The following is a 15,880-nucleotide window of genomic DNA, read 5'->3' as shown; positions in this document are numbered from 1 at the left end:
CCCGACAAACATGCTGGCCGGTTCATTTTCCCTTCTTGAAATGTTAATAGATGTCAAGTATATCTTTGTTTAGAAATTTGGAACTACTCATTTTTTTTTCTGAGATGCATGCTTATTAACCTATAATTTGAAAAATATATGTCTTAATCATCTATTTTGATAAACGTTATACCATCATTTCAGTCTAAAAAAGGAGGAGAATTGTTTTTTGTCTTTGCCCGATGGTTTCCAGGACTTCTGTTGCAATACCTTTGTTGCTAACGTGTATGTTTCTTGGCATTACATCACCACTGAAACGAATTTAATTAAGTAGAGGGGAGTGATCCCTCAGGAAATATCTCTTCTGAGGTTACACTCATAACAGGCTTTTTCTATGGAAATGATGTTGATTGAGGCTGTGTTTCTCCTAACAGCAAATGTGTGCAACACATTATTTTTCTCTTTCTCTCTTTTATCAAGAGCAAAGACTGTAACAATTATGCCACTCCCAGAAGGATGCAGCTGTTTCAAAACCTTTCAAAATCAGAAATAAAACATATTCAAGCATCTGTGCCTGACAAATAAAACCAGACATTTGCTAACTTGGCTGCAAGGTCTCCCTTTCCCCCGAAATCGTGTCCTGAGTTCCAGAGCAGAGTGCCAGATTCTAGAGCTGAAAAGCTCTGTCCACTCCAGGCACACCCAGCTTCTCCTTGACACTCTGGTAACACCTGATCTGACCACAGAACACCTCTGAACATTCCGACCTACCTGGCATCTGAAAAGGGCTTCCCGGGTCTGAGCTGGTGGGTGAGTGAGGGTAGGTGCCACTGCTGCTTCCAGGAGAGTTAGGGTAACTGCTGTTGGGGGAGTGAGGAAACGGATGGCTGTTGGGTTGCTGGAAAGAATCCGGAAAAGTGGCGTTGAGTGGCATGTGAGGCTCATTTTGTCCTAAGTTACGGAACTGAGCTAAGAGGCTGTGCTGAGGATTATATTCACTGTGTCTTGGAACCAGCACTGGAGGGAGGACTGGAAAAAGGGAAAGAAAAAAAAAAAGAGACAAAAAATGATGAAAATCTATAATAACATCACAATAAAGCTGAAATATAATCTGTTAAGTAACAACAAATTATCCGAGCCCTGCTCTGCTGCCAATTCAAAAGCACCATTCAAATGAAAAGCCGTTTTTCACTCAGGAACAAATGCAGTAAGAAATACAGTCTCTTTAGAATCAGTGAAGACTGAGGCCCGAGACCTGCAGCATTGACACACTGCCCAAGGAAAGTCTGCGAAATACGTTCTTTCAGGTTAAATATGTTAAGGTTCCCTCGTTCTTAATTTTTTCACTCACTAAAAACCAAAGCACAATTAAGAACATACATCACCGTTGACAACTCCACTTTACAGCCCTTGGCTGATAAGATTTTGCGTTTAAGAGTTAATATTTATTGAATGAGATAAATTATTCACCACAAATGTTTCAAATTGACACATTAACTCACTTTAAAACAAAAAGAAGCACAGTAAATAAAGTCGAGAGGGTAAATACAGTGAGCTGTATGATACCCAGATGCCAATGAAGACAGACAAAATATGATGTTTTATGTTGTGTCCTAGCAGTCAAATTTTATGACTGGCTTTTCTCTAAGGATCCTAAGATATGTACCCACTTCCCAGTAATCCTTATCACTACCTGAAGGGCAGAGAAAGAGGTTGTCTGATCCACCTTTTGCTAATTGAATACTCAAGGTATAAAAAGGCCAAAAACGTAGGCACCAGTAGAGAAGGAAAGAAAGCAACTCAAGTCATTCCTAAAAGCTCCGTATGTTAGGAACCTAAGGAGTTAATAATTAGCATGGTCATGAACCTCCAGAGGTAAGCCACTATAAATACAATGCTAATCAACGGGAAGAGCTGGCTAACAGAGCCTTAACCCGGGTAAGATTCTACACTTCCCAACAGGGTCACCAGATGGCCCCTCCCCAATAACAAGGGCCCTTGGAATCCCCACCACTATGGTGGCATTGGCTAGAAAGAGGAAAACGACCCATGTGGTAAAATGCACGGTGGGAGAGAGGAGGAGATTTAAAATCTGTTATTGCCGTCGGGAGTTAGAACTCAGAATCTATTTTCCCAAAGAAACAATATTCAGTGGCATTAGGAATTAAGTAGATTTTTGAGGGTTTTCCAGGGAATCTATCCATAACTTGTATCATTTCTACAGGAAAAAGTGCTCTTAACATTTGGATTATCACTGATTCCTGAGCTGAAAATTGTTTTTAAGTAAAAATAGGTTTTGAAGGTATTAAAATTTCTCATACGCTATCTTAAATTGCTACATAATCTTGCAGGAATAACATTTGCTGATTTTCCTGTTTGATCCCTTAGAAACAAATCTTTTTAGTATAACAAATGCATTTTTTTTAGCACAGTGATGGAATCTGCCCAAAACAAGTCATCAAAAGCATAATTCCTCCTTCTACCTTTCAACCGTCATCGGAAACGTAAACTACTTTATTCTGTTGAAGAAAAAATTCCCCATAGTCACAAAGGATACCCTAACGCCAATCGAAATCTATATTCCAAAATAAACACATCTACGAAATAGTCCAATACCTTAAAATTACCTAAGCAATCAAATATTCTCTTTTTCTTTTAGCTTCTGCAGCTTGAGTTACCATTTCCCAACCTGCCTTCTATGGTCATCTAGCCACAGCCTCCATTCTGATTCGCACCTTTAAAATAAAGGGGGCAAATAAATACTGGCCTCTAAACCTCTTCCCCCAAATGCAGCACCAGACAGCAACATGAATCAGTCCTCCATCTCAACCCTTCAGAGGACATCCCCTGAACACACACACACACACACTCTACTTACTGGAGCCCCTGTTTTGGAGTCTCCAGTGCCTAACAGTTTTAGAACTGGGCATGTACTTCTCATTGCCTGCAGATGACAGTGGCAGCGGAAGCAATGTATTTCTGTACCCTGAGTTGATACTCTGCATACGTGTCTGCAGTCACTCTGTTGTGCAGCGTAACGGCCTGGCTCGAAAGCAAGGTGCTGGCCTTAGCGCACATCACAGGTGAGACCAATCAGCTTTTGTAGATGACCTGGGAAGGGAGCCACCAACAAAGCACACCCTACAGATGAACTTGACAGGAAACAGAGCTTTTTTTCCTCACTTCCAATTACTAAGATGATTTTTCTACTGCTGATATAGGTAAAGGTATCTTTTAATAAACTTAAAAAATGTACTGAGGTATCGCATCTATAGTAAAAGGCACATATCTTCATATAAATGGGATCGTATATACTCTGCGTCTGGCTTCTTTGGTTCAACAGTATGTCTGTAAGACTCATCCAATGTTGTGTGCAGCATCTTATTATACGTATATATTACAATTTATTTCCTCAGTCCCCTCATCTAACCTCCTCAGAGAATAGTCAATTTCATTTTTTTCTGGTTTATCCTTTCTGTGTTTCTTCTTGGAAAAATAAGCAGATAAATGTATGCTTTCTTATTTCATCTTTATTACTAAAAAGAAAGGCAGCCTACTATATATCCTCTTTTGCACTTGGGTTTTTTCCCCTATATCCTAGAATTAACTTCATATTGGTTTATAGCCATCTTCCTCATTTATTTTTACAGCTAATAGCACCGGAGTTTATTTACCCAATCTCCCATGTCTGGGCATTTAGGCAGTTTACAATATTTTGCCATTATATATGACACCCCAAGGAATAACCATGTGTGTAAACACTGTGGTATTGTTAACGGGATATCTTCAGGGTAAATTCCTAGAAGTGGAAATACTGGATGAAAGGGGAGATGCAGATAGAACTTTGTTATTGTCAAGCACCCCTTCATAGGGGATGTGCGATTTTGCATTGCCACCAGCAACACACGAGAGTGACTTTTCCCCCACAGCCTCCAGAACAGACTATTTTGTCAAGTTTCTAATTTTTGTGATAATCTGAGGGGTAAGAAGTGGTATTCCGGTGCAATTTTAATTTAAATTTCTCTTATTATGGTGAAAGTCAACCATCTTTTCATGTATTTCAGAGGACATTTTTATATTGTTTTTTGTGAACTGTCTGCTGTGCTTTTTTGCCCACTTTTGATCTTTTCATTTTTCATTAAAATATATATACATATATTAGAGATATTCACTCATGATATATATTACAAATATTTTATCACAATCTGTCATTTGTCTTTTGACTTTGCTTATGTGCAAAGGTTTATTTTTTTGTAGTCAAATTTATCAATATTTCCTCTTATTGCATACGGATTTTGAGTCACAGAAAGCCTTCTCCTACACCCAAACTGTACGGAGGAATTCATCCATGCATTCCTATAGTGCACATAAAGTTTCATATTTTAATTAGATCTCTGATCCATTTGTAGTTGTTTTATTTATAGTATGAGGAAGAGATCTAATTTTATCTTTTTCCAAATGGTTAGCCAGTTGCCCAACACCATTTATTAAGAAGCCCATCTTTGTCCCAGTGATCAGAGATACCACCTTTCCCATCAAGTTCCATATGTGTTAGGGTCTATGTTTAGACATGCCATTCCATTCTATTCTAGTCTGTGCCCAGCCCAGCACCACTCTGTTTAATTATAGAGGTTTTATAGTATGTTTTAATATCTGACAGGGCTGGTCCCCTCTCACAGTTCTTCCTTTTCAGTGTTTTGCTTGCATGCTTACTTTTCCACATGAACTTTAGTTACCACCTTGTCAACCTCCAGAAAAAAAGATTATTGGTACTTTTATTGGGATTACATTATATTAATAAGTGAACTTAGGAAGAATTAGTATCTGGATAATGTTGAAATGACCTATTCAAGAACCAGGAGAGTATGTTCAAGTCGACTTCTGTGTCTTCCAGGAGTGCTGTAGAGGTACTGTGTTACTCTGCTAGGGCAGCCATAAAATGCCACAGTCCGGGTGGCTTGAACCACAGAAATCTATTCACTCAAAGTTCTGGGGGCTGGAAGTCTGAGAGCAAGGGGTTGCCAGGCTGGTTCCTCCCTAGGCCTCTCTTCTCGGCTTGCAGATGGCCACTTTCTTACCGCGTCCTCACACGGCTCATCCTTCTCGAGTCTATGTCCTAATCTCCTCGTCTTCAAGATACCAGTCAGAGCGGATAAGGGCTACCCAAAAGGCCTCATCTTAACTTTTGAAAGGTCCTATCTCCAAATACAGTCACATTCTGAGGTGCTTATGATTAGGGCTTCAACACAGGAATTTTAGGAGGGACACAATTCAATCTGTAACACTGAATTAGGTTTTATATAATTCTTATTAAATTTATTCTTAAGTATTTTACCTTTTGTTGCTATTTTAAATGGAGTTTTCTCTTCCATTATGTCTTCCAACTGGCAATTATTTATATATATATAAAGGTTATTGATATTTCCATGTTACTTTTACATGTTATTTTTTTACTATTACCTGGCTGAATTCTTTTGTTGTCTGAGTTAGTTTTACCACTGATTCTCTACAGAGTTCTCCAGGCAAATGATCAAGTCATCAATAAACAGATACAAGTTTTACTTTATCCTTTCCAATTATTTTCTCTTGTCTAATTGCATTGGCTAACAGTGCCAATACATGTTAAAAAGCGGTGGAGAGGGGCCAGCCCCAGGGGTGAGTGGTTAAGTTCACGTGCTCTGCTTCGGTGGCCCAGGGTTTTGCTGGTTCAGATCCTGGGCGCAGACACAGCACTGCTCATCAGGCCATGATGAGGTGGCAGCCCACATGCCACAACTGGAAGGACCTACAACTAAAATATACAACTATGTACCAGGGGGCTTTGGGAAGAAAAAGGAAAAATAAAATCTTTAAAAAAAAAAAAAGTGGTGGAGATAGTGAACTTCCTTGATTTATTCTTGACCTTGGTGGGAATGCCTCTAGTGTTTCCCCATTAAGTAAGATGCTGACTTTAGGGCTGAGGCATACATATCACGATGGAAGTATCCATCCATTCCTATAATTGAGTGTTTTTATTAAGAATAAGTGTTGAATTTTTGTCATAGGAATTTTTGGCATTTCTGAAGATACTATTATGATTTGTCTTCTTAGACATATTAATATGGTGAGTTATCCTTGCGTTCCTGTCATAAAACCTGCTTGGTCATGATGTATTATTTTCCTAATGTGGGGTGTTAAGTCTAATAACTGATATTGTATTTAGGATTTTTATATCAATATTCATAAGTGATACTGGTCTGTAAGTTTATTTGTGTGTGTGTGTGTGCTGTCTTTACCAGGTTTTGGTGTCAATGTTATACTTGCTTCATAAATGTGTGTGTGCTCAGGAACAGTTGATGTTTCTAAACAGTCTCTAAATGTTTGGTAGATTCTTCCTGTTAAACCGTCTAGGCTCAGTGCTTTCCTGTGGAGTAGTTCCTTGACAACTTTCTCTATTTGTTCTATGGAAATAAATTTAAGCTTTCTACATCTACTAAGGCTAATTTTGGTAAATTAAATTATATTTTTTCTAGAAAATTATCCATTTCATCTAGGTTTTCAAATTTACTTGCATACAGGTATGCAAAGTAATCTTATAATTAAATTTTGTATCTCTGTATCAATTGCTGTTTCTAATTTTTTCTACTTGTGCTTTCTCTCCAACCCATCTTTCCTCCTGGATTTTATCCTATCCTTAGTCTATTTTTTTTTTTCCAAGCCAGGATTTGGGATTTGATCTGTTTTTTCACTAGCTACTTCATTCTTGCTTTTTTGGTGAGGAAGATTGGCCCCAAGCTAACATCTGCTGCCAATTCTCCCTTTCTTGCTTGAGGAAGACTGTCGCTGAGCTAACATCTGTGCCAATCTTACTCTATTTTGTATGTAGGACGCCTCCACAGCATGGCTTGATGACTGGTGTGGAGGTCTGCACCTGGGATCTGAACCAGCGAACCCTGGGCCACCAAAGTGGAGCATACGAACCGAACCACTACACCACCAGACCACCAGGCCAGCCCTTCTACTTCAGCCTTTTTTGCTTTTACCTTTATTATCTCTTTCCTCGTACTTTCTTTGGTTTACTCTGCTGTTCTTTTCCTAGCTTTCTGAGTGGGAATTTAACATTTATTTTTATTCTTTCATTTTTATTGATAGAGGTGTTCAAGGCTATACATTTTTCTCTGATGACTGGTTTAAATGTATCCCATAGATTCTTATATGTAGGTGTTTTTGTGAACATTATTTTCCAGAAATTATGTAACTGTCACTTATATTTCCCCATTCACCTACAGGTTATTTAACAGACTAGTTTTAAAATTCCCAGGTGGAAGAATATACTCAGCCAAAAAAAAAAAAAAAAAAATCATCCCTTTTGCAACCACATGGATGGACCTTGAGGGCATTATGTTAAGCTAAACAAGCCAGACAGAGATAGACAAACACTGTGCAATTTCACTCATACGTGGAACATAAACAAACTTACGGACAAAGAGAACAAATTAGTGGTTACTGGGGGAAGGGAGGTGGAGGGTGGGCACAAGGGGTGAAGGGGCACACTTATATGGTGTATGACAAACAATAATGTACAACTGAAATTTCACAACGTTATAAGCTATTATGACCACAATAAAAAAAAAATTTCCCAGGTGGAAGAGTTTATTTGCTTTAAATTTCTAGGTTTATGGCATTGTGATAAGAATGGTGACTGTAGTATTTCTGGCTTACAGAACTTTATTATTTTCTTTGTGACCTACAATATGTTACAAATGGATGTGGCTGTGTTAAAAAGCTTTATTTACAAAAAGCAGCATCAGACTGGATATGGTCTGTGGGCACAGTTTGCCAACCTCTGTCTGATATCATTACTTATGTTTTTTCTACATGACTGGTCTTTATTTAGATGGATGTGTCAAAGCTCCTATTACTGTGTTTCCGTTTGTTCTTCCTGCCCTATCCTGTAGTTTCTGCTTTATACAGCAGGTTGCTGTGGTATCTGGTACATACAAGTTCATGATAAAGTGTCCTTTGTGTCAATGCTTTTTGGTCTAAATTCTCTTTTGTCTGTTATCAGAATCAGAACCCTTGTTGTACTGCTTGTTGTTTCCATTTGCCTCATATACCTCTGCCAATTCCTTTATTTGTAGCCTTTTTAATCACTTTCCTTTTTGGAGGGATGGGTCTCTTGAATACAGCATGGAGTTGAGTTTTACTTTAAGAACCAATTTAAAAATCTTTTTATTTTAATAGGTGAGTTAAGTGTATTTACATTTATTGATATGACAATATGTTTGGTCTTAACTCTGTCATCTTATATTACTGTTATTATATTTACCGTATTTCTCTATGTGATATAATTCTCTGTCTTCTATATTTTTTTTTTAAAGATTTTATTTTTTCCTTTTTCTCCCCAAAGCCCCCCGATACATAGTTGTGTATTCTTCATTGTGGGTTCTTCTAGTTGTGGCATGTGGGACGCTGCCTCAGCGTGGTCTGATGAGCAGTGCCATGTCCGCACCCAGGATTCGAACTAACGAAACACTGGGCCGCCTGCAGCGGAGCACGCGAACTTAACCACTCGGCCACGGGGCCAGCCCCATGTCTTCTATATTTTTTTAAAAGAAGCTCTAAAGCTGTCTTAGAGCTTCTGTTGTATGTTTGGTTTTGGTTTTGCATCTTTTAGTGTGTCTTCAATCTTCATTTGTTCCTTACTTCACCCTACACTGTCTAGTTGGTCAGTTTTAAATGTTGGCTTTTGACTCTCATTGATTATCTATAAACAATAAATGATCTTATTCTTCTTTCTCTATTCTTCTATTCCATTTTTAAAGTTGTACTCTATTTTGTCAGAACATCTAAGGTTTATATACTATTTTTTCACCCATATCACCCTCTTATTTTAGTCTTATCTCTACAATCAAATATATTAAATGCTCCCCACCAGTCCTTTTGCCAAATTTCCCCCAATCGTCTCTTAGTTGAATAAAGTTGCCCTGGCAGATTCCTCAGGGAACAGCTCACTGTAACAGTACTCCATGAGTTCTTGTGCATTTAAAACTTTTTCTACAGCCTTGATACTTGAAGGAGAGCTTGGCTTGCCCTTGATTTCCTTAAGCTTCTTAAAATGTTTTTCACTGTTGCTCACTCCATACAAAGCTTTCAAGAAGTCTGATCTCAGCCTTACTTTCTTGCCTTTATAAGCAATGTGCTTTTTTTGTGTGGAGGCCCTGAGGACTTTTCTTTGTCTTTAAAGTTCTAAGTTTTACTAGGATATATGTCAAAGTTAATCATTCTAGGTGAATTTTCCCAAGTACATGGTGAGTCCTTTCACTACGTAGATTTAGGTTTTCTCTAATTTCTGCAAAGTTTTCTTGAATTATAGTTTTAAATATTAGTCCTGTTCTACCGTCTCTGGGAACTTGGGAGCTCCAATTATACAGTATATACTGGGTCTTCTTTGTTGCCCACTCCAATTGCTTTCTCTCAGACCCTTTTTACATCTTTGTAAAACTCCTATTCAGGGGCCGGCCCCGTGGCCGAGGGGTTAAGTTCGTGCGCTCTGCTTCAGTGGTCCAGGGTTTCGCTGGTTCGGATCCTGGGCATGGACATGGCACTGCTCAGCAAGCCATGCTGAGGTGGCATCCCACATGCCACAACTAGAAGGACCCACAACTAAAATATACACAACTATGTACTGGGGGGCTTTGGGGAGAAAAAGGAAAAATAAAATCTTTAAAAATAAATTAATTAATTAAAAAAAAGAAAAGAAATCTCGTATTCATTCTTTTAGCTGTTTTCCTGCCTTTCTTCAGTGAACCTTATCACATTTTAATATGAATCTATTATCCCTTTGGTACATTGTAATTTATTCTTTATTTATGAAATGTTTTCCTCTCTTAAATTTATTTTCTGAGCTCCATCAACTCTCATTGACGTTCTTCCAAATTTTGTCCATTTCTGTACTTAGTTTCCGAAATTTCTGATTTTCCCCCCAAATGCCTATCTGAGGATATTTGATTTATTTTGAAGTGCTGTCTTACACTTAACACATTCAAGCCATGGACTCAAAAGAAACAGCTGCAAATCACAGATCTGATAAAGGACTTGTGTCCTGAATATATAAAGAACTTCAAAACTCATTAATAAAAAATCAAACAATCCAATTAAAAATTAAGCAAAAGATCTGAACAGACTCTTCACCAAAGAAGATGAACCTTAAAAACATTATGCTTAAGGAAATAAGGCAGACAGAGAAGGACAAATATTTTATGATTCTACTTACATGAAGGACTTAGAATAGGCAAACTCATAGACACGAAAAGCAGAATAGTGGTTACTAGGAGCTGGGGGAAGGGAAAAGGAGGGGTTATTGTTTAATGGGTACAGTTTTTGTTGGGTATGAGGAGAAAGTGTTGAGTATGGATGGTGGTAATGGTTATACAACACTGTGAATGTATTTAATGCCGTGGAACTGCACACTTACAAATGCTTACAACGATAAGCATTATGTATATGTTCCACAATAATAATTTTTAATTGAAAGGATTGGCCACACCAAGTGTTGGCAACAGGGATTCTCATACATTGCTGGCTGGAATGTAAAATAGTACAACACTTTGGACAACATTTTGGCAGGTTCTTATAAAGCTAAACATGCACCTACCACACAACCTAATCATTCTACTTCTAGGTATTTACCTAAGCAAAATGAAAACATACACACAGATGTGTATATTTTACTTGTGATAGCCAAAAACTGGAAAAAAACCAAATGGCCACAGGAAATGAAAGAACAAACAAATTATGGTACATCCATACAATGGAATACTGCTCAACAAAAAGGAACGAAATGTTGATTCACACAACAGGGATGAATCTCAAAATAATATGCAAAGAGAAGGCAGACAAGAAAAGATTGTATTCTGTATAATTCCATGCATATACAATCTAGAATATGCAAACGAGTGTATGGTGGCAGAAAGCAGATCAGAAGCTGCCTGGGGATGAGGAGAGGGAGGGAGCGCAAACATGCAGGAGCAAACTTTTGGGGGTGATGAATCTGTTCATCATCCTGATTGTGGTGATGTTTTTACAGGTATATGCCAAAACTAATCACATTGTATCTTTTAAACACGTGCAGTTTACTCCATGACATTTATTCCTCAGTGAAGTCATTCAAAACATCAATGTGAAGAGGCAACTTAAAATTGTCTTCCACTACTCTTAAAAACTGGCTAAAATCTTCTATTATCTATTCCTTTTCCAAACCCATCTTCAAGGTTTGACAAGCATTACTCTGAACTCTCAATAGTGCTACAGTCCCAATTAAAACAGTTTTATCCTACCATCTCAACTTCTGGGGCTATAAAATGTACACGTCCCAATTCAGAATCCCCATCGAGGACAGGAATTCCACTTTGCTATGCCAGACATACCAACTCTTAACAGTGAAAACCAACTGAAGATATCAAAAGTAAAGAGCTGCAAGGAAGTCTCATGCTAAAATTGGTGATAACATTTAAAACATCCAATGTCTTGTGTGGGCTCTTAAAAGTTAACAAGCGGAACTGCAAGGTGAAAAATAAATCGATATCCTACACACTCTTGGAAGAGAACTTTTCTGTCAAATTTACCTAATGTTCAATTTCACCCTCTAACAAACAGCTGCACCCAAGACTTCAAAACCCCTAAAATTACCCTCAGAATCTTTCTGAGAAACATTTTCCCAGTATTTCTCAACCTTTTCCACCAAAGTAAACGTCAGTGACAGAGGAGAGTGAACTAATCTGGGGTCCCAGCACCTCCACTGGAACTGCGAAATTACATTGAAATTTTGCTTTATCTTACCAAATTAATAAGATACTTTTTTACTTAACAAATGTAAAAACGGTATTTTTTAATAACTTACAATCAAGTAAAATTGATACTCCAGAAAGACGTGCCATGTTGTCTATGGCTTTGAGTCTCCAGTATGGCATGCTGTGCTGGGGTGGGTGGTAGTACCCTAGTTTGAATGTGTAGATTTCCAAATTGCTCAGTTTCACAATTCTAACAAGTTATTAATTTCTCAGAAAATTAGACTAAAAAGTGACTGGTGACAGCAAGGAAGCAGACAGGTAAGATATAAAACTAGACTCTAGAACTAAGAACATTTCTGTAGAAGCAAGAAGACGCTCATCAAATCGAGTTTTAGGTTATCATCACATCCCACAAATTCACTTAACACCACTACCACCACAAATATTTGCTGTAAGCCTGGAACCATGCTGAGCACATTATAACATTTTCCAAGTAAGAGTGCTTTGAGGGGTAACTGACCTAAGGTCACTTAGAAAGTGTTGAGACGTAGGCCATGAGCACTCTCAACCACGATGTCCTACTGCCTCAATGACTCCAAGTCTCCAAGAATATGAAATGAGGTTCTATAGAGTTTGTTTAAGAGATGGATGAGTAGAATCAATTCCGGAAGTGTTTCTGGACAAATTAAAGTTCAGGTCACTCAATTTAAAGGAGAAAACTCCAGTCTAATTTAATTAAGCTCAGTTATGAGAAGTACAGAACTCCCTAACGATGCATAATAGATAAATCATGGTCAAATCTGATTTGTGCCGTCTGAAGCCTTCCAAGAAGGACATCTATATGTTTTGGCTTCCCTGGGACACTCTCAATTTGTACTTGTTTTCTGAAAGAATTATTAATGGTGACCCCTGTCATTCTCAAAAGTGTCCTGGCCTGGACAATAAATTATATGGTCATTCAAACTATAAACAATAACTAATTAAATTCAGGTGAGGAAAGATCAGTCTGAGGTCTGGAACAGCTGTAGCCCTAGAGAGTAGGATTGATGTGGAAGAGAAGCGACATGGGGAAGCTAGTTAGGCAGGGTCAAGCCCACACATACAAGCTGCTCTAAACTAACGAGGCCTGGGCACCTCTCGCCCGTGCAGACTCTGACGGGACAATGCTGCTCTCTCCCCAGCACGCACACCGCGGGCACATCCCCCCATTCTTATTCCTTTCATTTCAGCAATATTTCAGGTAAGGAATAATTAAGATACTTGTTTTCTATTGGGGGAAAAGGAAAGAATCAACAGACCAATTATCCATGTTTAAACATACCCTCTATGTGCAACTCTCATTTCTTGGGTGAGAGGTTTATAATACAGCTGAAAGAAACAGGATTTGCAAACTCTGGGCCTGACTCGGGTCAGAAATAGGAAGGGAGAGAGAGTGCGGAATGCCTTCCTCTTGAGATGTCTTTCCATGTTTCAGGCTACTTCTACTTTATGGCAAACAGAAATGTGGGAGCAACGACTCCTCTGGGGAACCCTCTTCCTCAGCACACTGATAAGCTTACTCCTACTTGGCAACTTCAAACAATGACTAAAGTTTGCGGCTTCCCTTTAAAGGCTGCTCCTACTGGGTAATTTGAATTACAAGAATCTGGTTTGAAAGAGGAGCCCAATGTTAAAACACCTTTCTTTACACACATGAATTTCTTTTTGATTTGAACCATATAAAAATCAGACTGTGGTGTGTCATTTCTATATTCTAGGAGGTCGAACCCCGAGCTGGTCTCGTACCACCTCCTCAAGTGTATTCTGGGGGGAAAAGGATCCTAGACGATTTTACCACCCCTCCCTCCACCCACTCGAAAATCTCTAATTACTGCGTCTCTATAGGAGGAAGTTATCTTCCCTTCTTATCCTGACCTCTCAGAAAGAAAAAAAGTCAGATTTCCACCTTTTCTCAGTGATGTACCTCTGCTTTTCAAAGTATTTACGCATCTCTTTCAGTTAAAAAAATAAAATCCCCTTTCCAGTCAACAGGGTAACAAACCAAGCTAAGAAAGTCTCAGGAAGCGAGTTTCAGGAGACATTTGTGATTCTGCTACTGGACTCAGCTTTTCTGCGTTGCCAGGGCACAAGGAAAAGGTATGAAAAAGCTAAAACTGGAAAGAGGGGCTGAGCTCTGGAAAGCGTTCCTGTACAGCCTCTAGATTCGTGAGCTGTTCCAGGATTTTGAAGCACTCTGACATTCTCTCACCAAGTCGTCAGTGGAATCAGAGTCCAGTCACGAGATGAAGGCTGACAAATCCCCCCTGGCCTGTGATCTGGCAAAGGATTGTGGACAAGCTTTTTCTTTTTGGTGATCTGTGCTAATCTTCCTCCATTTTGCATGTGGGATGCTGTCACAGCATGGCTTGATGAGCAGTGTGTAGGTCTGTACCCAGGATCCAGACCTGCAAACCCCAGGCCGCCAAAGCAGAGTGTGCAGAACTTAACCACCATGCCACGAGGCCCCAACAAGCTATTTTTTTAAACACCCAAGAGTGTTCTGATAACAAAGTTGCTGGGGCCCTGCCTATATCCACACAGACATGATGGCAAATATAGCTGCTACCCAGTACCACAGATAATGCTGTTTAGTTCCCAAGACTTGGAAAAGACAGATGGGAAAGCATCAGGACACCCGCGTTCTGGCCTGGCTTTGATAATAACTACCTTTGTGACTTTGAGCAAAGCCCTTAAGTTCTCAGGGTCTCAATTTCCTCACTCCAAAGGGCAAGGAACTTGAACTCCAAGGGGCCTTCCCACCGTAAATCCTGCAAGTCTTCTGACTGATGATAATGCTGCTTTATGAACATCTGGAGCTCCACAGTGTACAAAGTCCACTGCCAGACCGCATCGCAGCTGGGGCTCAGGACACTTCAGTGAGGTCACCTCAAAGCAGGAAGGTGGCCCAGGACTAACAGAAGAATGGCCTGAGAGTCAGTCCAGCTGCTGCAATTCTCTTTTGAAAACAGGTGGGGCAGGGGGTGAGGGGTGGGAGGCCAAGCTGCCAAAGCATCTGTGCCCAGTATCAAATCTGTACTAGACAGATGTCCCTAGAGACAGTGTGTGTTCAGTGACCTTCTAAATAGAAACATTTAAAGTAGAAAGTGGTGGAGAGGGTAAGCCACATAAAAGCTAATAGTATATGCCTTTATGAAATAAAATTCCTTACCTACGGATGTGTCAGGGAAACTTGACACTGAAGAAGGGATTCTCAGAACCCTTAATCGAGGTTAAATTTTAATGAAAATATAGCCAAAAATCTCTGAGTGGTGGCACCTCGTCTACTCTTGCTTACTGGTGGTGCGGTGATGGTAGGGAGGGTTTGAAGCCCCGAGCACTACATACATGCCCGTGGAACACGGACCCCGGGCAAGGCTCCATGCGGGGCGCTGCAGGTGCAGAACAGAGCAGGACGGCCGCTGTCTGGCTCCAGTTTACAGACGAGGAAGCCGGCTCAGCCTGGCTTGGTAACACATCCAAGGTCACACAGCTGCTACACTGAGAGCCAGGGCTGGAATCAAGGTCCGCTCCTAACCGACAGACTACATTACTCAGTACGACCGCACAGCGCCTGCGGAAGTTGTTTTACAATTCTCTTTCCATTCTCCTGTTCAGCTTTTTCGGGGAACATCTTTTCAAAAGATAAGATAATTTTGTCTAAAGGTAGCAACTTTATAGGATACACTTTCTAGGAATACATCAATTACTCTTGAGCACAAACACATGAATAGAAGACAAACATGTGAATACAATTCGAATATAAACAGAGAAATGAACTGTACTCAGTAACGGTATCCTGAAGCTTAAAAAAAACCCATTAAATTTACTTAAAAATAGCCTAAATCTAACTCAACTTCTGAGAACCCAACTTCCTACATCACTCCAGGCCAGTGATTCTCTGTTATGCCACAGATAACTTCCCTGAAATACATCTTATCTGTGAGATTATGCACCCACAGTACACCTTCTCCGACCCCGTGACTTAATCCGGGTTCCTGCTCCAAATACCTTTTGAGGTCACTGTCCTCTCACCCTACTCCTGACCCAGTCATCCCAGCTTCTGGAAGTTTTCATCTGCTAGTTTCATACTC

General features: G+C 39.6%; 1 protein-coding gene across 4 annotated transcripts in view; it reads right to left on the bottom strand.

Annotated features, from left to right (window-relative positions):
* Nucleotides 1–15,880, bottom strand: part of SMAD1 (SMAD family member 1) — an 80,056-nt gene that overhangs the window by 16,093 nt on the left and 48,083 nt on the right. For all 4 annotated transcript variants that reach the window (XM_046656773.1, XM_046656775.1, XM_046656776.1 and 1 more), the window contains one exon: nucleotides 751–1,008. In XM_046656773.1, the coding sequence (XP_046512729.1) occupies nucleotides 751–1,008 (258 nt within the window). The remainder of the gene's footprint in view (nucleotides 1–750; nucleotides 1,009–15,880) is intronic.

The sequence above is a fragment of the Equus quagga genome, chromosome 3, assembly GCF_021613505.1.
Source record: "Equus quagga isolate Etosha38 chromosome 3, UCLA_HA_Equagga_1.0, whole genome shotgun sequence".
Lineage (NCBI taxonomy): Eukaryota > Metazoa > Chordata > Mammalia > Perissodactyla > Equidae > Equus > Equus quagga.
This window is presented reverse-complemented; position numbering and strand designations above follow the sequence as displayed.